The sequence below is a fragment of the Mastigoproctus giganteus genome, chromosome 2 (assembly GCF_048544385.1).
Source record: "Mastigoproctus giganteus isolate SK-2022 chromosome 2, ASM4854438v1, whole genome shotgun sequence".
NCBI classification, from domain to species: domain Eukaryota; kingdom Metazoa; phylum Arthropoda; class Arachnida; order Uropygi; family Thelyphonidae; genus Mastigoproctus; species Mastigoproctus giganteus.
The window spans coordinates 150,817,247-150,839,995 of record NC_143576.1 but is presented as its reverse complement, the minus strand read 5'-3'; the positions used below and the strand labels follow the sequence as shown (position 1 = coordinate 150,839,995).

General features: G+C 36.3%; 1 protein-coding gene across 1 annotated transcript in view; it reads right to left on the bottom strand.

Moving 5' to 3' along the window:
* Nucleotides 1–22,749, bottom strand: part of LOC150089661 (uncharacterized protein ZK1073.1-like) — a 505,123-nt gene that overhangs the window by 249,120 nt on the left and 233,254 nt on the right. The window contains exon 4 of the mRNA XM_090389582.1: nucleotides 2,659–2,776. Coding sequence (XP_090245708.1) covers nucleotides 2,659–2,776 — 118 coding nt within the window. The remainder of the gene's footprint in view (nucleotides 1–2,658; nucleotides 2,777–22,749) is intronic.

Below are 22,749 nucleotides of genomic sequence, written 5' to 3'. Positions count from 1 at the left end.
TCAGTAACAGAAAAAGCACTATAAATCCCACGAATAAAAACTGCCAGCTGGGCTGTATCTGATATATCAGTGCTTTCACTGAGAGCCAGCGAAAAAAACTCAAATTTAGAAGCTAGCTTTGTTATTTTGGTTTTTTTTTTTTTTTAAGAGCATTAGCAACTAAGGCCATATTGCTCCGGGGATATGCGGTCATCATTCCCTGACCTTTCCGCATCCTCTGTATTTGGTGGGCATGGGCTCGAACCCCAGTCTAATCAAGAAGCGTGTGCTACGCACTGCTGCTCCTGCCCACCTGACTATGGAGGCACCTTAGAAGCTAGTATTGCTAAGCTTTTTTCTATATCTGCATAATAAATTTCCTCAATGTGTCTTGTAACCGTTCTTTGGGACAAGCTAATGGCATCAAACTCTTCATTCTTTTTTGGATACAAAATATTAACAACAGAGGTTAAGCACTCCTTGACAAATTCACGATCAGAGTAACTTTTTGATTGCTTGGCAATTTTTGCAAGCAATCTCGCAAGCAAAATGTTGTCAGAAAATTTCTGCTTTTTCAAAAATAATGTAGTCAAGCTCTTAGTCTGTTTCATCAATTTTTCTAGTTTCATCTTTCTAATTTCTCCTTGAAGTTTACGACATTCACTGTGTTTCATATTGTATTCCTTGAAGACAGAAACAGCTTCAGAACAGATTAAGCACACAGGTTTGTTTTTTGATTCAATAAAAAAAAAAAATAATCATTTGTCCACCTTTCTTGACACTCTCTCATATGGTAGCTTTTGTCTTTTGTCAAAGACATTGTAAGGGTTATTGTTCATTGAAAATCAATGATAAAACTTATGAAGTAAATGCACAAACACAGTAAGAACTAAGTACCATAAATGAAAATATTATGACTGCAGGAGTCAAAAGTGCAGTTGCCAGTCTAAACACATAGCTCATTTACCCGAGATTCTGATTAGTTCAAGTTTGCAAGAAAACATAAAATGCCACAAACTTTGCTCTGAACTTAAAAAAAGTTCAGAGCAAAGACCTTTACGTTCCGCAAAAATTCTAGGTAAAAAAAAAGCAAAAATATAAACAAAGAAAGATTTTTCCAGCCCAACTGAATGAGTTGTCAGGAGAAAAGTAGAAAACATGTCAGCTTTTTAATGGCAATAAGAGAAGCTGAGGGAAAGGATATGCAGGTAAACTTATCTAAAACAATGATTTGAACTTATACATGTTAAAATTATGTCAAGTAGAACAGAGTTAATTTTGCCTAAATAGCTAACTTAATTTTATTTCATTTTAGGCATATATATGATTTTTTATTATATTATATTATAATTTTTATTATATTATTTATTTTATTTAACAAACACTTATACTTCTACAAAATTATCTTTCATAGCAGAATTTACACTTTACAGTATATTAAATATACTGTCTATACTGGCTGCGGGCCACATAAAAGGTCGCTGTGGGCCACATCTGGCCTGCAGGCCCAAGGTTGTCCATATGTGGTCTAGATCATCTTCCTCTGTAGGAACTTAGTCAGCACAGTACATTACCAAATGCCACTCATTTGGTGCAGTCTGGGTTCAGTTTTCATTAGCAACTGGAGGAATATCTAGTACTCTTCAATCAGGACTACAGTTATCTGATCTCAGATAGAGAGATTACTCCCCCACCCATTCCGGCTTGCACAACATGCAAATCAGCCTTTGAACATGCTTGTACAGACAAAATACACAACACAGATGAGTGACAAGCTCTGTGGCTATTAAAAAAAAAAAAAAAAAAAAACCAACAATAACAACATCCATCCTATTTGGATCATCCTCAATAATTACTGTATAACATTTTTGAAAGTTATCCTTTATATCTATTAAAATTCTTCTCACTGAAAGTTTGAATTGGGAATTGGATTTTTGGGAAATTCAATCTGGAGCATGCCTGACACATAACACATCTGTTTGAATTGAAGATGTGTCGGCTTCTAGGCAGATTAGCAACACTTTCATCTCCCCAAAACAACCACTTGATAGAGAACATGTTTTCAGAATGATGGAAAGTCACTTAGGCGCTTTCTGATGATTATCATCACAATTGAATATTTGTAGTAAAGTTTTACTGAAAAAATTCAATCTGTTATTTCAGCCATGATGCATATTATTATTTTTATTATTAGTTATATGGTGAAAGGAAGCATAAGGCTTACGTTAACCAGCCAAAAAAAAAAAAAATATATTAAGAGAGAGAGAGAGAGAGAGAGAGAGAAAACAAGAGTCAGAAGTAGAAGGGAATCACCAAGAAGAGAAGAATGATGATATCCAGCTCAGGATCCTGGGTATGCCAAGCCCATACTCATCAGATGTGAGCCCCCTGGGGTTATAAAACAACTTCTTGCAACAAACAAAAAATATTAGCTCATTAAATATAATTTTTCGATCTGTGCCCTGACTTTTGCCTCACCCTGTATATTATACAGGGTCTGCTCCACGTAAACCAGAAAATTCCATAATCCAGCACTAGTCAAGAAAAGTTTGTAAGATCTAGGGGTTCCCTACTGTACTATTTGCAGTACTTTCTTTAAGTATGGGTTAAAAAAAAGGAAGCAAAGTCAGATATAATATAGATATAAGGTGTAATTAAGTTCTTGAAATAGGTACTTACTCAATTGGTAAGTCAGATGCATTGTCTTCCTGCCCTGGAACATCAACATGTATAAATACAGACCTGGGCTTTATTTCAGACATACAGGGATGTTCTACAAAGTCATGGAATGATGAATCTGGAATAAAGTTTAGAATAAATTCATAAGGTAAAAAATAAATTTTAAAACTGAATAGGTGATAATTAAATATAGTGATGGCCTATAGCCACTGGAAGTTGCTAAAGTGCTATAAAAGGTGTTATACTATGAAATAAAAAACATTACATGTTGTAATATTGTATTTTACTGTACTTATTGTGTAGAGGAAGAGCTTGAAGTTTTCTAGTGTTGTATCTGTAAAGGCGATGGAAACTATGCAAATTTTGGCATCACATCCTCTGTAACTTTTTGATGTTACTTAAGAAAATCAAGAACAACATTAGTCCCAGTCTCCATCCCTGGGGTTCCCCAAGAATTGATACTGGGATCAATGCTGATCAAACCCCCACTAACCAGATAGTAATTACTCACTTCACTCTTAGAAATGCATTTATGCATTGGCAATACACTGATACTTCTCCAATCCTAGGTGATTTCTGAGTCCAATGTTGCCCTCTTAATTTGTCTTAATGGTTCAATGCAATCTCTTACCACTTCCCTTAAAATTACAGAGAGTATGCTGTCAACTGAGATGTGCAAATGTGACCCCAATTCACAAAGGAGGATCAAAGGCTGACACAAGTAATTATAGACCTGTTAGTTTAACTTCTGTTCCAGGGAAATTAATGGAGGCACTGGTTAAAGAAGCACTGCAGGATCATCTAGACAAGACTTCAGTTATAGCTCGGACACAGCATGGTTTTGTTAAGGGAAAGTCTTGCCTGACCAATTTGATTGTATACTATGATGTGGTCACAAAGGAACTGGATGCAGGGAATAACTTTGATATGATATATTTGGATCTTAGAAAGGCTTTTGATACTATTGCACATGGAAGACTGCTGAACAAATTGGAGCAGTGTGGCACTGGAGGCAAATTGCTGCTATGGATAAAGGGATGGTTGAGTGGGAGAAGACAGTGGTAATCAATGGACACTGCTCATCGTGGACTAATGTTATTAGTGACTCAGCTCTACTGAGTCCCTCAGGGTTCAGTATTGGGTCCATTGTTGTTTTCTGTATTTATAAATGATATTGATGATGGTATATCAAGCTTAATGTCCAAGTTTGCAGATAATACGAAGGTTGGCAGGGTTGTGAAGGACACTTATGACAGTATGCTGCTGCAACAGGATCTAGAAAAGTTGAGCAGATGGGCTGAGAGGTGGCAAATGAAGTTTAACATTGACAAATGTAAAGTACTACATATGGGAAGCAGTAACCCCAGAGTAACGTATCAACTCTATGGTACTACACTGACAGTGGTAGAGAACAAAAAGGACCTGAAGGTAATTGTGCAGGCAGATATGAAGTTTTCTGAGCAGTGCAGACGGTCGGTCTGCAAGAGTAGCTCTAGCTCATGGTGTCCTGTCAATGATATACAAGAATTATTCTAGCAGGGATAAGGAGGTGATTATCCCTTTGTATAAGACAATGGTCAGACCACACCTTGGGTACTGTATACAGGTCTGGAGGCCTCATTTTAAGAAGGATGTAGAGCTGTTGGAATGAGTACAGAGAAGGGCAACAAGATTAGTGAATGGAACAAAGGTTGCGCTTACGAAGAAAGGCTTAAGTTTTGAAAATTACAGTGTCTGGAGACTAGGCAACAGCGAGGTGATCTGATTGAGGTGTATGAAACCTTGAATGGTTTGAGCAGTCAATGCCAATGGGATTCTTGCTCCTGCTCAGAATAATCACCTGAGAGAGCACAAATTCAAATTGAGGAAAGACAGATGTAGGAAAGATGTGCGGAAGTTTGCCTTTAGCTAGTGGGTAGTTGATTGGTGGAACAAACTTCCATCCTTTGTTGTGGAAGTTGATAGCCTAAATAAATTTAAGGCTGAGCTAGACAGGTATTTGGAACGAACGAAGGGGTGAAATGTGAACTTTTTTTTTTTTTTTTTTTGGCTGTTGCTGCATAACCTTGCTTTCTTGCATCATGTCTCTACTAATGCTAAACTCCAGAAGTCTTACTTGCCTAAGCTCGAAGGTTTTTCTAATAAATAATCTGAAATTTTAATATTACTAATTTCAAGCTGCCTAGCTTCACTTTCGTCTGTAAAAACTGATGTAAGTACTTGTTCACTTCATTTGCAACATCAACTGAATTATCTATGACTTTCCACACAAATTACACAAAGAGTCTAATCTATTTGCATAAGTGAAAAACTACTTATCCGCACTATTTGCTCTTAGTTAGCGATTTCTCATAATCTGCCTTTTCCAGCCTTTTACTATTATGCATCAATTTGTAGCTATTATAGGCTTCAGTACCTTTTATCACTAACTTTTCGATGCCATCTTTTTCTGCTCAATTAAACTTGCTAGTTTGTTAATTATCCCTCTCAAATCCTCCTTGTGCTATATTTTCTTAATTGGTATATTACAGTATCTGTGACTACAGCCTTAAAAGTATACCATAATTCTAATGTATATTTCTACACTGTGAGCTATCTCCCCAGTTAATAGCCATTTAGCACCTTAAGCTGTGTCACCACTGTGTTGATTTTGACAATCGGCACAGCCGAACAACACTGCCTGTTGGCTTTGTCTATATTTTTGTTACATCCTTATGGAATCAGCATAACCAGGCCATTCAACTCAGTGAAGAAGAAAATGTTCAATGATGAGGATGTGCTTATTGCTGCAGCCGTGTTTGTAGTTATTGCCAAAAAGAAAAGAAAAGAAAATACAAGAAACCAAGATTTTGGATGCACCATCCAAGTCTGCATAATAGGAATACATATAATGCAAGTGATTTAATGGTCAATTTGATTCAGGATGATGTTGACGCCTTAAATCTTGAAAATAGGTGCAATAGTAATTTTAGAAACTTTTTCAGAATGTCAAGTGCTGAATTTGAGCATTTATTGAATAAGATTGGACCAAAAATCGCTAAAGTCACCTTTTCATTTATTTATTTAGCCATCTTGATATGAGAATTTACACAATTTTCACTCAAGTAAACCGAAAATCACTAAAAGATATTTAATACCGATTGCCATCAACAACTACAGGTCCCCACTGCACAATTCGGTTTGGCTTCTTTTTATGTTTACAGACAGCAGTCTGTAAACTGGTTGGCATGCCGTTTGGCATTTTAAACCATGTGATGCAAGCCAACTTGCACATCACCACTACTCTGGCACTGCCACACAACCTTGCCAATCAGCAAAAGCCGGCGTAGTGGGGATGCAGCTTTATGCTGTCAAAATCTCCTTTCCTGAAATTAAAACCCATTATTTTTTTAACAACTGCTACCTCTCTCTCTTCTCAGCATTGAAACTTTGTGACCACTCCCCTGCTAATGGTTACTTTAATGTCAGCTCTATGATAATCATTTGATTTGTGGGTGATGACCAGGTCTACAATACTATTGCTCCTAGTACTTTCCCTGACATGCAAATAATAATCATTAAGTTGATTTAAAAAATTGATCCCCATGGTGAGTTTCCCTTCTACTTTCTACAGTCAATTAGGGACAAATTGAAATCACCCATAATGACTCTGATGTGTACAATGACCAGTTGTGCAGAGAAATAGAATGGGCCAGTAAATCAGAATGACTTGTAATGGGGGATTTTAACTTTCCAGATATTGGCTGGAACTCGTGGATTGGTTATGCACGTGCTAGCAAGACTTTTGTGGATTTACTGGGGGATTGTTTTCTACAGCAACATGTTCGAGGGACAACCAGAGAGAGCAATACCCTTGATCTGATTATCAGCAGTGATTATTCATGAATTAAGAATTTGCAGATAAAGGCACCACTAGGTGACAGTGATCACAGTGTACTGATGTGGGATTTACTTAAAGATGTAACTACTATCAAGGGTAAAGAAAAGGGTTTTCGTAAAGATGACTACAGTGGTCTCAGACAGTTTTTAAATTCTATACAGTGGGATCAACAGATGATGTTACCAATGGTGAATTCTAAATGGGTAGCCTTCAGGGACTTAATCTTGGAGGCTACTTTTCATACCAACTAAGAAATTCTGTTCAAGGTTCAGGCCTAAATGGACGTTGGATGAATTAATGAGGCTCATGGCAGAGAAGAAAAATGCATGGGATGAATAGAAATTATCAGGCGACACAGAAGCCTATGGTAGATATAAGCTAGTCTGTAATCAAGTCACAAAGGAGGTTAGGCAGGCGAAGATAGATTACGATAATCCTTAGAGTCAGCGAGGTCCCCATGGACTGTAGATGTGCCAATGTATCCCCAATTCACAAAGTGGGTTCAAAGGTTAACACAAATAATTATAGACCTGTTAGTTTAACTTCTGTTCCAGGGAAAATAATGGAGTCACTGGTTAAAGAGGTGATACAGGATCACCGAGACAAGACAGTAGTAATAGCTGAGACACACCATGAGTTTGTTAAGGAGAAGAAGTCTTGTCTGATCAATTTGATTGGATACTACAATGTGGTCATAAAGGAACTGGATGCAAAAAATAATTTTGATATCATATAATTGGATTTTAGGAAAGATTTTGATACTGTTGCGCATGGAAAACTGCTGTACAAATTGGAGTGGTATGGCATTAAGGACTGTTTGTTTGTTTCGGGATTTATTGGGCACATCGGCAACTATGGCCATAGTGCGCCAAGGCATTAAGGACAAGTTACTGTAATGGATAAAGGGAAGGTTGAGTGGGAGACGGCAGAGAGTGGTAATAAATGGACACTGCTCTACATGGACTAATGTTATTAGCAAAGCCCCCAGGGTTCAGTGCTGGGTCCATTGTTATTTTGTGTATTTATCAATGATATTGATGAAGGCTTAAAGTCCAAGTCTGCATATGATACGAAGGTTGGCAGGGTTGTTAATGGCACTAAAGACAGTATGCTACTGCAACAGGATCTAGAAAAGTTAGGCAGATGGGCTGCTAAGTGGCAACTGAAGTTTAATATTGACAAATGCAAAAGACTGCATATGGGTAGCAGTAACCCAAAAGAAATGTACCAACTGTGTGGTACTACACTCAGGGAGGTGGAGAATGAAGAAGACCTGGGGGTAATTGTGCAGTCAGATATGAAGTTCTCTGAGCAATGCAGACAGGCAGCCAGAGCAGGTCATGGAGTTTTGTCAATGATATATAGGAATTTTGCTAGCAGAGACAAGGAGGTGATTATCCCTTTGTATAAGACAATGGTCAGGCCACACCTTGAGTATTGTGTACAGGTATTGGAAGCCTCATTTTAGGAAGGATGTAGAGTTTCTAGAACGAGTACAGAGAAGGGCAACAAGATTGATGAGAGGAACCAAGTGGTGTGCTTATGAAGGAAAGGGTTAAATTCGGCAAATAGCAGCATCTGGAGACTAGGCACCAGTGAGGTGATCTGATTGAGGTGTATAAAGCCTTGAATGGTTTGAACAGGCTCAATGCTGATGGGATACTTTTGCCTGCTCAGATTAAGAAACTGAAGAGTTTCTTAATCTGAGCAGGCAAACCATAAAACGGCGCCTCCATAGCCAGGTGGGAAGGAGCAGCAGTGCGTAGCACACGCTTCTTGATTAGACCGGGGTTCGAGCCCGTCACCACCAAATACGGAGGATGCGGAAAGGTCAGGGAATGACCACCGCATATCCCAGAGCAATATGGCCTTAGTTCCTAATGCTCCTAAAAACCAAATAACAAACAACAATGACCATAAAACAATTTGCACTTTTCGGTTTATTGGGCTTTTCTGTTTGTGCATCTAATTATAAATGGGTAGTAAACTATCTTATTGCATTTGCGATAATACCAATAACTGCAATTGTGTGGGTTGTTACACTATTATGGTGAAATGTGTTCCTCTTCACTGAAATCTTCAATCATATAAAATACAAATTTTCAGAAACTTCTTCTCTTCATTCCTATTTACGTATTACCATGATGAAGGGAAAGTGACCAACAGAAAGTGCAAGTGGTGGCAGTGCCAGGAAACAAAACAAAACAAAACAAAACTGATTTAGAAATGAAGATGAAAATGATTTAGAAGTAAGAAGCTGACCAGGCTAGCCGGGTGGGTAAAGTGCCTGCCTGGCAACCCAAAGGTTGCGGGTTCGAATCCCGCCTCGGGCTTGGATCAAAGTACTGCAAAAAATCTTGGGAGGTGCATTATGGCCACAGAAGCCGATGCGCCAACAACTACCAAAAAAAAAAAAAAAAAAGAAGTACGAAGCAGGGCAATGTTTGTAATCTATTGCAAGGGAATTAGGTCTCATACTATTTAAAAACTATTTTATACTATTTTAAAGGACAGTGCACGTATAAAGGAACATGTCAAAGGATCAATGCACTTAAGATCAACAGTGATCACAAAACAGCGTTCAGGTGCTATATCGAAGATGGAACAGCTGTTAATAATATGGATCGAAAATCAGATTCAGAAGAGAGCGCGCCCCTGAGTCTAATGACCATTCAAGCAAAAGCAACAAATATTTATAAAGATATTAAGGATAAGTACGGCAAACCCCAATCCAAGTTCACGACAAGCAACAGGTGGTTTAATAGGTTCAAGTATCGCGCTGGTTTCCACAACGTTAAAGTATGTGGTGAAGTCACCAGTGCCGATTTTGCAGCTGCAGAGAAATTCTGTGACGTGTTGGAAAAAATTATTGATCAATGCGGCTATTCAATGCAGCAAATTTTTAACATTGACGAGACTGCTCTGTATTGGAAAAAAATGCCGGATGGAACATACATTGCCAAAGAGGAAAATACAATGCCAGGTTTCAAGGTGTCAAAAGATAGGGCCATGCTCTTGCTTGGGGCTAATATGCAGCGGGATATTACAGATTAAAACCACTGCTTGTGTACCATTCTGGAAATTCTCATGCATTTAAAGGCATCAATAAATCACCCTACCCGTGCATTTCCGATCAAAACAGAGAGCATGGAAACTATATATCTCTCTTTGAGGATTGGTTTAAATGCTGCTTCATTCCTGAGGTTGAAAAATATTGTAAAGACAACGAAGTTCCTTTCAAAATTTTGCTCTATTAGATAATGCTCCTGGACATCCTACGCATCTAGATGATTTCAATTTGAATGTGAGAGTCATATTTCTACCGCCAAACATGGGATCAGGTTGTTATTTCGAATTTAAAAGAATACTATTTACACACAACATTTGCTCAGGCACTGTCTGCAGTAGACAGTGAGAAAAATTTTACGTTAAGAGACTTTTGGAAATCTTACAATATTTACCATGCCATCTTAAACATTAATAAGGCCTGGGCAGAAATTACTAAAAGTTGTTTAAATGGCACATGGAAGAAAATATGCCCACGGCACGTAAAAGGTTTTGAAGGATTTGAAAAAAACAAATCATATGAAACGGTTACAGATAAGATTGTAAAGGTTGCAGAGCTACTTCAGTTGGAGGTTGATGGCAAAGATGTGGAGGAGTTAATAGAGGAAGAAGGGAAGGAATTATCTAATGAAGAACTTATTGACTTGCAGGCAGCAATAATGAAAGAAGAAATTGCTGATGAAGCTCAAGATGAACCAAAGTGAGGAGCCGAGACACTTCATCACTTGAGAGATGGCAATGGCATTTCGTGAAATTGCATCGGCAATGGCAAGGTTTGAGAAGATGGATCCTGACAGCGAATGATTCTTAAAGGTTAACAGAGGGGTGAATAATATGCTTGCTTGCTACAAAGAAATCTACGATGAAAAGAAAAAAGCCACTGTTCAGTCATCCATTAATATGTTCTTTCGTAAGGTTGAGCGGTTTCTAAATCTCCACAGCCCTCAAACTCCGCAGCGGCGTACTTATCAGCTGAAGACATTGATTCTGGCAATGATGCTCGAGAGGAAAAATTTACTGACATTATGCCTCTCTGCTCTCTTTTTGTAATTTTATAATTTTTAAATTTTTTTAAATTGCATGCTTTTGTCATTTTTCCTGCACATGGGTTAAAAAATTGGATAAAAAATACAATAAATAATTCTATTTACATGTTCGTCGAACATTTCTTTTTTGATTCAATCAATTCAGCAAGCACAGTTGCGAGTGCTGCACAAGCATGGGGAAATTCCCCGACTTACACAAAATCTGACTTATGTAGCATTCCGCGGAATGCAACCCTTACATAAGTCGGGGAGTTGCTGTATAGGAATTTTGCAAGCAGGGACAATGAATTGATTATCCCATTGTACAAGGCAATGGTCAGGCCACACCTTGAGTACTGTGTATAGGTCTGGAGACTTCGTTTTAGGAAGGATGTAGAACAAGTAAAAAAGAAGGGCAACAAGGTTGGTGAGGGGAACAAAGGGGTGCTCTTATCAAGAAAGGCTTAAGCTCTGCAAATTGCAGTGACTAGAGACTAGGCACCTGCGAGGTGATCTGACTGAGGTGTATAAGGCCTCGAATGGGTTGAGCAAGCTCAATGCTGATGGGATTCTTTCTCTTTTCCTCTTGCTCAGATTATGAACCTGAGGGCATAGATTCAAATTGAGGAAAGACAGCTGTAGAATAGATGTGTAGAAATTTGCCTTTAGCCAGTGGATGGTTGATTGCTGGAACAGAATTCCATCTCTTCTTGTGGAAGTGATAGCGTAAATAAATTTAAGGCTGAGCTAGACAGGCATTTAGAGTGAATGGATAGGGTTTTTTTTTTTTTTTTGCTGATGCTGCATAAGCTTCCTTTCTTGCATCGTATGCCTTAACTAATGTCAATGCTATTATTGGACCTTGTTATAACCATTGTTGAAGTTAAAATATCACCAGACAACATTTATCAAAATTAAATTTATAATATAAAATTTAATTTTTATAATTATAATATAAAAATTTTTGAACAGCAAGTGGATGATGAGTAGTTTTTATCAATGTTCTTACAAGGATGTAAAATTGGTCATGTTTTAGAAAAGGGAAGTGAAATTATAGATGCTTATTTAGAAAAACAATGTCCCCAATATATAGTAATACCTCAACTAATTTGGAGTAATAGGGGGACAGGTTATCTTAAATTAGTAGAAAGTCCTAATTATAGAATATAATTATGTAAAAATTTAAACTACCACTGTCCCCTATTACTCCTATGTCAACTGAAAAATTATCAGGACACAAAGAATATGAAATGGAAAAGAAAATTTAACGAAAATTGAAATACATAATTCAAGTTGAACAGAATCTGAGTAATACATTTTTTTAAACAATAAATTTTATTCTGTTAAATGTTATGATATTTAATGTATTAACACATAAAAGCAATCTTTCCAAATGTCTTGGAAATATACTGTCTTGTTTGAAGAAATCAGAAATTCTGATTTCTTTAAAAAAAAAAAAAAAAAAAAGACTATCTTGACAAATATTGAGTAAAGATCCCATTGCATTGTCATTTAAAAATGTTATCCTTCATTTATTTTAGAATCAAAAATATTTTTTGAATTCCTTTTCAGAATTAGCAAATTTAATAAGAGTATCAAAGGAAGCTTCTGTATTTGTGCAATTCAACTTTCTTTATTTTTCTTATTTTTTCCCCCTCTTCATCTCTTAATTCATTTAGCATTGGCATTAGTAGAGGCATATTATGCAAAAAACCCCCAGGTCCTTTTCATTCTCTACCACTGTAAAGTACTACATATGGGAAACAGCAACTCCAGAGCAATGTATCAACTCTGTGGTACTACACTGACAGTGGTAGAGAATGAAAAGGACCTGGGGGTGGTTGTGCAGGCAGATATGAAGTTCTCTGAACAGTGTAGATGGGCTGCAAGAGTAGCTCATGGTGTCTTGTCAATGATATACAGGAATTTTTCTAGCAGGGATAAGGAGGTGATTATTCCCTTGTCAGGCAATGGTCAGGCCACACCTTGAGTACTGCATACAGGTCTGGAGGCTTCATTTCAAGGCCTCATAACATTTGTCAATGTTAAACTTCATTTGCCACCTCTCAGGTGCCTCCATACCCAGGTTGGCAGGAGCAGCAGTGCGTAGCACACACTTCTTGATTAGACCGGGGTTCGAGCCCATGACCACCAAATATGGAGGATGCGGAAAGGTCAGGGAATGATCACCGCATATCCCCAGAGCAATATGGCCTTAGTTGCTAATGCTCCTAAAAAATCAAACAACAACAGCCACCTCTCAGCCCATCTGTTCAACCTTTCCAAATCCTGTTGCAGCAGCATAGCATCAGTAGTGTCCTTAACAACCCTGCCAACCTTTGTATCATCTGCAAACTTGGACATTAAGCTTGATATACCATCATCAATATCATTTATAAATACAGAAAACAATTATGGACCCAACACTGAACCCTGAGGGACTCCACTAATAACATTAGTCCACAAGGAGCAGTGTCCATTGATTACCACTCTGTCTTCTACCCCTCAACCACCCCTTTATCCATAGCAGCAATTTGCCTCCAATGCCACACTGCTACAATTTGTGCAGCAGTCTTCCATGTGCAACAGTATCAAAAGCCTTTCTAAGATCCAAATATATAATATCAAAGTTATTCCCTGCATCCAGTTCTTTTGTGACTGCATCATAGTATCCAATCAACTTGGTCAGGCAAGACTTTCCCTTAACAAAACCATGCTGTGTCCGAGCTATAACTGAAGTCTTGTCTAGATGATCCTGCAGTGCTTCTTTAACCAGTGCTTCCATTAATTTTCCTGGTACAAAAGTTAAACTCACAGGTCTATAATTACTTGTGTCAGCCTTTGATCCTCCTTTGTGAATTGGGGTCACATTTGCACATCTCAAGTCTATGGGTACCTCCCCCGAGTCCAAGGAAGCTCTCATAATTATGGCTAAGGGTTTGCTTACTTCCTTTGCTGCCTCGTTTAATATAACTGGATAGATCCCATCCACCCTGGATGTCTTTTTTTTTATGTTTATCTTCAACAATTTCTCTTCCACTTTCCTCTCAGTTATTACAAAATCATCTAGCTCACTGCCAGAGTTGAACACCTCTGGCATACCCCTAGCTGAATAACTCCTCATGTGTGAATGTCGATGCAAAATATTCATTTAGTTTGTTAGCTACCTGAGCAGGATCATTTATAGATATTTTCTTTCAAGCTGTTGTTCCTATGTCTTTTGTTGCCACATGATGTCCACCTTCACCTACATTCTTATATCTTCTCCCACCAATTAATATCCTTTTCCCTCCTGTTCTGCAACACATTGACTATCTTCAATCTTTGATTCCATCTAAATCAGTAAGAATACAGTCATTTAACAGACTCTCCTTGAACTTCATATTGTATTATGCTTCATTTCATTCAAACTTTCAGCTCAGTTATAAATATCACTTTTTATAATTCTCAATATTGCCACTACCTTTTCTTTCCTCATGTTCTGCTCACTTAGAATCATTAAAAGAAACAAAAGCTCTTCTATTGTTTCCTTCAATATAAATATTTATAGCTGAATGTGAACTCCCCAATCCATAAGTTTTATGAGAGCTATAAGCTTGATAAATTTAGAGCAGAAGGATGTGCAGATATATTATTTAACCATAATAAGGCCTAATGTTTTCAGTTGCATTTATATTTTTCATTTTGAATGGTTTTACTTTTTGAAACAATCCTGAAAACGCTCAGAATTCTATTATTAAATTCTCATTTAGGAAAAATCTCATCTCTATTCTGCATAAATAAAATATATACAAATAAAAATAAAAAACATAAACATTTTTCTTTTCTGCTTTGCCAGCCTTCAACCTATACGTGGGTTGAAGGCTGGGAAATACAGGTTCTAATACTTTGTGTTTGGGGGTTTTCATTAAAAAAAAATATATATTGTAATACAACAGGAAAAGAACATTATTAAGGGACTAATGGACTTAATCTCTTCTTTTGAAATGAAGCAAAGATTTTTATGCAAGTTTTGGAGAATCAGTTCAAATGTAGAGAGACAGTATTCATGAATGAAAAGGGGATATTTTGGGATCTGTAGAGTTACAAGTTTTTAAGGAAATAAATTTTCAGGAGAGAAAAATAAAGCAGAAGAAATAAATGCAAAAGTTTCAAGCGCCAAGGAAGAAATTGAATGACTATGCCAAAAGAAGCTAGAGGCAGAGATGTTCCTGGCATATCTCTATCTCTGTAAAGGTCTTATTCTTTTTGGAAATCTGAATATTATTGATGGTGTCGCTGGAATGTTAAAAAAAAAAAAAAAAAAAAAGGAACTAATACTAAAGTTAATCTGGTTATTTCCCCCCTCTCCCAAGCAGAACAGCAGCTGTTCCCAACACTAAAAATAGCTTTCCCATGTAAATTTTGTCCTATTCTAGTAAAAATTTGACTGATTTAAAAGGACAGTATAAAGGATGAGGCAAATGCAACAACCTCTTATAAGTGTGCACCTGTGGCAGATTTAGCACTTGAGAGGCCCCAGGCGCAATTCAATTTTGAGATTCCCCTCTAAATATTTTCAGTGCCACTACAGTGTGCATTCCACGCTCACGTTTTTACTATAGCACGCGCTCTAGATTTGGTGTTGCGGTTTTAATCATTTTGGTTGCGCAATTCTTTCATACATATTTTATTAATTGGGAATTAAAAAATTCACAATTATCACTTGCTATAAATGTCACGCCTCATCAAACAATTCAGTTTTGATAAATACATAAACAATACATAAGATATTACAGATACTTACTTGATAACAAAACAAAAATACTCCTATACTAAAACACCAAACTAGTAATTTGTAACGATTCGTGAGCGAAATGTTTGTTCCGAAAGTTATTAAAAAAGACGATGCTCCGTTATATGTGAGCCAGCGCAGTAGTGATTTCAGAGGCTTTAAAAGACTACTGCACTTGCTTATTGGTTCCTGATTAGTTGCAAATAGTTTTGAACTGCCTCCGCGAACAAATGTAATATCGTTTCTTGAGCAATATTGTCACAGGGTTCTTCACTCATGGAATTACCTCCACTAGGAAAAAACTGAAAGTGTTTAATTTAAGCATTAATGATAATATGTATTCTACTTCAGATTCACTTAGTTCGCATAGATATTTCATATAATATGTAGGGATATTCGCATAAGAATTTACTAACTTCTTATTTCAAATTATAGTTTTATTCAGTAATGGTAATAAAGATGAGTATAAATTTTTTTTAAAATGAAACAATTTTTTTTTTGAGACCGGAAATTTGAGGCCCCAGGCGTGCGTGCGCTTGTGCGGAAATCCGCCACTGGTGTGCACACAGTCAGGTATAGGAATGCTTTTACAGCTTCTAACATTTGCTTGATCTTTCAAAAAAAAAAAAAAAAAAAAAGGCCAATAATCCAACTAATTCAGAAACCTTATCAAAAGATCCTAACCGAACCTTACATCTGAATTTCTGTAGATCATAATTTTCAGGAAATATATATAGTCTAACTCATTTGTTGATATTGTTCCCTGAGTTTGGTATGGGCATTTTTCTGGTGGTAATAAGCAAGGAGGGCAGAGCATATTGCAATGCTTAACCAGGCTGCTACTTGGAAGTCTCAAAAATAGATAGGACCAATATTCATGCCACATATGAGAATTACATTTTATGCAAAATTTTGACAAAGCCCAATAATTCTGTTACAACCAAACTTGCTTAAACCTCTATACTGGTAAGACTGTTAGTATGCTGGGTATATCCTCCATGTGAAAAGCTCAAATAATTTAAATGCCTACTGAACATCAAGGTGCAAAACAAAGTAAGCAGGGTTAGATTTGTATATGTATATACCCCAGAGGAAGAGTTCAGTTGCTGTAATCCATCCTAGGCAATACAAGTCTATGATTCCTATTGATTATTCTTATAACCAGATATAATACACTGATGCTTCAGAGCTTTAGTTACCTCAGTGCAAATTCTAAACAACTCAACTCACAGTAAGAACAAAATGCAATCAAGCAGTAATAGACAAGGTGATACCATCTGAGTAAGATTTCATTCTAAATTCCAACAATGATCTGGCCCAAAAACTATGCATTTGAGAGTTTAAGTGTATTTAATTTAAATTTATTTTATTTTATGAAATTTCTCAATTGTACTAAATTAATAAGGAAATATCATAGCTGTAAATCAAATTTAAGAAAAAAAGAAAGAAAAAAAAATTATCGTATTGGTTTATGGATGCACTAAATAAATGTAATGGTCCCGCCCGGCCAATTTTTACCAGTTTGGTAATACTAGTGCTATTAAAAATTTAGAAAAAAACATATCACTTATTTTACTTTGTTGTCTCAAAAAGCATACTCAAAATTGATTGTTAAGAAAACTTCAAAACCACTGCATAAATTATATATTCCATTAAAAGTGAAGAAATACAGCAGAACATTGATTATTCAAACTAATTGTTAATCAAATAGTTCGGATAATCAAAAATATATGAGAATATCCAGTTTATAAAAACAAAGTGTAATTAAGCCTACAATTAAATTTTGTATGCACAGTTATTACTACTGTATTTTGAAATATGAAGTACAGTCCATTCCGGTTATTTGGGACATATCGGGACTAGTGCATTTTGGCCCGATTAAGCGGCTGCCCCAATTATCCGAAGTTTTACATAAATAGTTAAAAATACAATGTACTCCCCTTTACAATTAGTTCACTGTACAATCAAATCACGTTACGATGAACTCAACATAGTAAAGTACCGTTCACTATATGATGTGCAGTAAGTGTCAGTCATTGTGATCATGTTTGTGAATTGAATTTTAATTCTATTAAACAGCGATTCTAATTAGCGAAAACAGGAGGAATATTATCCACAGGCTATAAAAGCAAAGATATATTAAGCACAAATTTACCCTTATTACCTTACCAATTAAAAAATTAAATGATACGTGAAAATCTGAAGAATATATGTGATAATCAGATTAATTAATACGTACTAGTTGACATTTCTGTTCACTGACATTTGTGGGTGGGGGTTGAAATTTAAAACAGTAAAAAGATACGCAATCAATAACAAAGAACATGGCACACACAAATTGCAAGTAACACAATACGCACAAATGAGAATGGAGTAACGAGTTACAAAGCTTTAACAATAGGAATGAAGAGAAGATTTGAAAATTAATTTTTTTATATGATTGAAAATTTCATGGAAGTGTAAACACATTTCACCATAGTAACCACAGAATTCCAGCTGTCGGTATTATCGCAAATTCAGTAAGATAGAGTTTACTGTCCGTTTATGATAGATTTCACTAATAGAAAAGCCCAATAAACAAGTGACTGCTAATTGTTTTTGTTTTATGGTTGTGACCTCCAGAATTTCGACCGAACCATGTGGTACCGTTGGAGACAATCATAGGGTAATCTCCAGTGCTGTGGTCTCCTGCCCCGATTAAACGGCATGCTGTCCCAATTAAGCGAAGTAAACCCTGGCTATTTTCTCGATTGGTTTCTGTTTTTTAAGATTTGCCCCAAATAAACGGCTGCCCCGATTAACCGGTGGCCCAAATAACTGGAATCCACTGTATTATAAAAAATAAATGATTTAGGAAATGGTTTGTAAATAATAACCAAAACATTTTGAAGATACAATGTACAGTCAGTCCTCGTATAGCACGATAGTTGTGTTCCTAGAAACCTTCGTGCAATGCAAAATCGTGCAATATAAACAACAGGCCCTATGGGAAAAATAGGGTTAAGTGCCGACCACCCCAGATTGAACACACATTTATAACCAAAACATTACCAAACACAATAAATAATCGTAATAAAATATGTAAGTATTTTATTAAGACTATTACGTAATAAAATACTGCTAATGCTTTTGCTTCTATCATAAGCAAACTTGTTTTTTGTTTGATTTTCTATCCAAACAGATGACAGCCGTTCCATCTCTTCCAGTTCTTTGTGTTTTAATCTAATGGATTTTAATTACACTTTGAGTTGTTCCTGCTATGAAAGTTGTTTTTATTTTCTCTACATTCTTTGTAATTCTCGGCGTTGCCTCATTTAGGTCTGTAGCACATGCAATATCACATGGTCTTTCATTTCGCTCAAAGTGTTTCACAATTTCATATTTTTTCTCTATCGACAGAGGCGGACTGGCCATAAACCTTACTGGGGAAACCCCGGTGGGCCGGAGGCTGGTGTGATTTTGGCCATAAACCATAGTATGAGGCCACTATAAATTTTCCCGGGTAAGAATTTTTGATCCAGTCTGCCTCTGTTTATCGATATTGCTTTTGTTTTTCTCTCTGAATCTGCAGTGTCTTCACCAGGACGCTTCCTTTTCACACCTTTTAAGTATTTTACTCATTTTTAGGGAATAAAGCACAATTACAAAACGAGGAGGCACGTTTGATACACATAAACAAAGCTGCGCGTGTGTAGCAACTGAATAAACAATACCGTGAAGGCAGAGATACACTATTAGCACCTCACATTTTACTGAAGCACATTTCTAGGGGTTACTAACAAAACAATTTCCAGTTGCGTTTCTGTTAGTGGAATCTGTTATAAACTGGTGGTAAACTTGATCTAATTGCATTTGCGATAATACCGATAGCTGGAATTTTACGTTATTATGGTGAAATGTGTTTCCCCTTCACTGATATAAAAAACAAATATATTTTCAGAATCTTCTCTTCATTCCTATCGTGTTGCGTTCGGTTGGGGCGATTCCGCGTTTGACTGCCATTTCTTGTAAATACAAAGGCGAATCGTCCATAAGCGAATTCGGTTCGTGTTATATAAGATATCGTTCCCCTATTTATAAATCGTGTATGATTGAATTCGTGTAGTGTAAACACGTGTTATACGAGGACTGACTGTATATTATATTTATTTTGAACTTACAAAATTGTTTTTCATGGTTGCAACTAAAAATCACACTTTTTAACATAAGCAGAAATAAACAAACTCAAGTAATTGCACACAAATAAGAGTAATGAATTTTGGGAAGGCTTATTTTTTAAAATATGTAATCTTGAATTTTTCTTTGAACCATGTGTGATTTGTTTTTTTTTTGAGGCGAGGTCTCTCATCCTCTCTAATAGCAGTGTCTCAGTATTATAAAAAGTAGAAAAAGTATTATAAAAAATAAATGATTTTGGAAATGGTTTGTAAATAATAACCAAAACGTTTTGAAGATACAATGTATATTATATTTATTTTGAAATTTCAAAATTGTTTTTCATGGTTTCAACAATAAATCACACTTTTTAACATAAACAGAAATAAACAAACTCAAGTAATTGCACACAAATAAGAGTAATGAATCTTGGGAAGGCTTATTTTTTAAAATATGTAATCTTGAATTTTTCTTTGAACCATGTGAGATTTGTTTTGTTTTTTTTTTTTGCGGCGAGGTCTCTCATCCTCTCTAATAGTGTCTCAGTAAAACTGCATTCAGACTTTTGCTCACATCGTGCCATTGAAGTTTATAGTGCAGTGAAAGCCTCCACATGATTGGGTTCACTCCCCACTTCCTCTTTGTCATCAAAATCACACCTTGGTTAAAGTCAGCTCATCCTGGACTAATGCAACAATTTCTTCTTCAGTTAAAATATAATAACCAGGATCATTATTATTATTATTATTATTAGCTATAGGGTACAAAGAAGCCTGAGGTTTATGCTTCACTAGCCAAAAAAAAAAATTCCCGAGTTACCCTGAGAGAGAGCGAGAGAGAGAAGTAGAATGGAATCACCAAGAAAGAGAAGAATGATGATATCCAGCCCAAACGCTGGGTATGTAAAGCCCATACTCACCAGATGTGAGCCCCTGGGGTTCATTGGCATTGTTGTTTAACCATGACTCTGCATCATCTTGCACATACTCGGAAAACCCAGGAATCCCTTGAAATAAAGTTACAATCTCACCTACATCGTCATTCAAACCTTGCATGAGGCATGGCAGCACCCCAAAGTTTATGCTATGCCTTTTTCAGATTTCCCTCCGACAACATGTTCCAGGCATCTGCTAACATACACAACAATCCTTAATGTTGAGCTTCTTTGAAAACTCAACCATGCTTTCTTCATCTCCATTTGGCAGCAACAAGAGATGCAAGAATTGTTTTTTCTATATCTTTTTTTAGTTTTTCTACCTGATCCATTAGCTGCAGCAGGGCTGTAACATTTGGCAATAAAAACCAGACAATGAAGTTCTCATCAATTGAATTCAGTTTTTCAAGAAAAGGGTGGAATGGTGCATTATCGATAATAAGCAAAACTTTACCAGTTTTACCCTCATTTTTTCAATGCCTCTTCACACTTGGAATAAAATCTTGGCTAAACAAATCCAAAAAAAATGTTGGAATTCATCAAAACATTTTTCAGTGCTTTATATCGTACTGGTAGGCAAGTTACACCTTTAAAGCATCTTGGATTATTGCATGTTCCAATCACCAACAATGGTAAAACATGCTGTTCACTTGCATTTGCACATGCCATAACTGCAACACACTGTTTGCTTGTTAGCTTTGAAACCAGGAGAAGTCATTTCATGTCGCGATGCAAGTGATTTAAGAGGGAGTGACTTCTAATTAAGACCAGTTTCATCTGCATTGTAAACATTATTATTAGCCATATGGTGCAAGGAAGCCTGAGACTTATGTTGCACCAGCCAAAAAGAAAATTTCTAAATTACCCTGAGAGAGAGAGAGAGAGAGAGATCACCAAGAAAGAGAGGAATGATGAATATCCAGCTCAGGACCCTGGGTGTGCCATCCTTGGGAAAACTTTCTTCTTCAACCATTTTCAGAAAAAAACTCTAAAATCTTTTTAACATTAGCATTAGTAGAGGTGTACGATGCGAGAAATCAAGCTTATGCAGCATCAGCCAAAAAAAAAAAACCTGCTCCCATTTCATCCCTCCATTCATTCCAAATACCTGTTGTCCAGCTCAGCCTTAAATTTATTTAGGCTATCAACTTCCACAACAAAAGATGGAAGTCTGTTCCACCAATCAACTACACACTAGCTAAAGGCAAACTTCCACCATCTCTCCTGCAACTGTCTTTCTTCAATTTGAATTTATGCCCTCTCAGGCGATTATTCTGAGCAAGAGGAAGAATTCCAATAGCATTCAGCATGCTCAAACTATTCAAGACTTTATACACCTCAATCAGATCACCTCGCAGGTGCTTAGTCTCCAAACACTGTAATCTTCAAAACTTAAGCCTTTCTTTGTAAGATCAACCCTTTGTTCCATTCACTAATCTTGCTGCACTTCTCTGTACTCGTTCCAACAGCTCAACATACTTCTTAAAATGAGGGTTCCAGACCTGTATACAGTACTCAAGGTGTGGCCTGATCATTGCCTTATACATGGGGTCTGGGTGCGAGGTTAGCCTGTGCAGCCATTGCTCCTTAAAGCTCTTCAAACAGAGAAGTTTTTCCTGATTTATTTTCTGCTTTATTAGTTTAAATTGTCATATTAACTTATTTTCTAGAGTAGCTTTATATTCCTAGTTACGATACTTAGTTTAAAGTTTAACTTAGACAGAGATTTCGTAGATATTACTTAGTATCGGTAACGGTATCAAATCCACGTGTCACAAATTGAACGAGAGGTCTTTTAACCAAATTTAGTCGATTTATTAACCAATTGTTATATCAAATTATCTTCTATAAGTAGATTATAGACCTAGTCAGGATCCTTAGTTTATTCTAAATTGAGATAGCGAGATTTCGAAGCTAATCAATACTTACGAGTCCGTAGAAATACCGTTCGTGAATTCCCGCCATTTTTACACGATAGCATAAGCTTAGTGTAGTATACTGCATAATATAATATTGTCAATTAATCAGTAAATCTATTAATCTTGATAAACTTTATTGTCAATTAAATTGTATTTTTAACTCTATAAATATATATAACGACTTAATCGTAACAAATAATTAATACATAACTATAGTGGTACACGTGATACGGAAGTTGTATAAAGGGAACACTAGATACTGAAAAAAAAAAAATATATATATATAACATAACTGTTTTGGGATATAACTTAAGGATTTAATTTTTGTTTTAAATTTT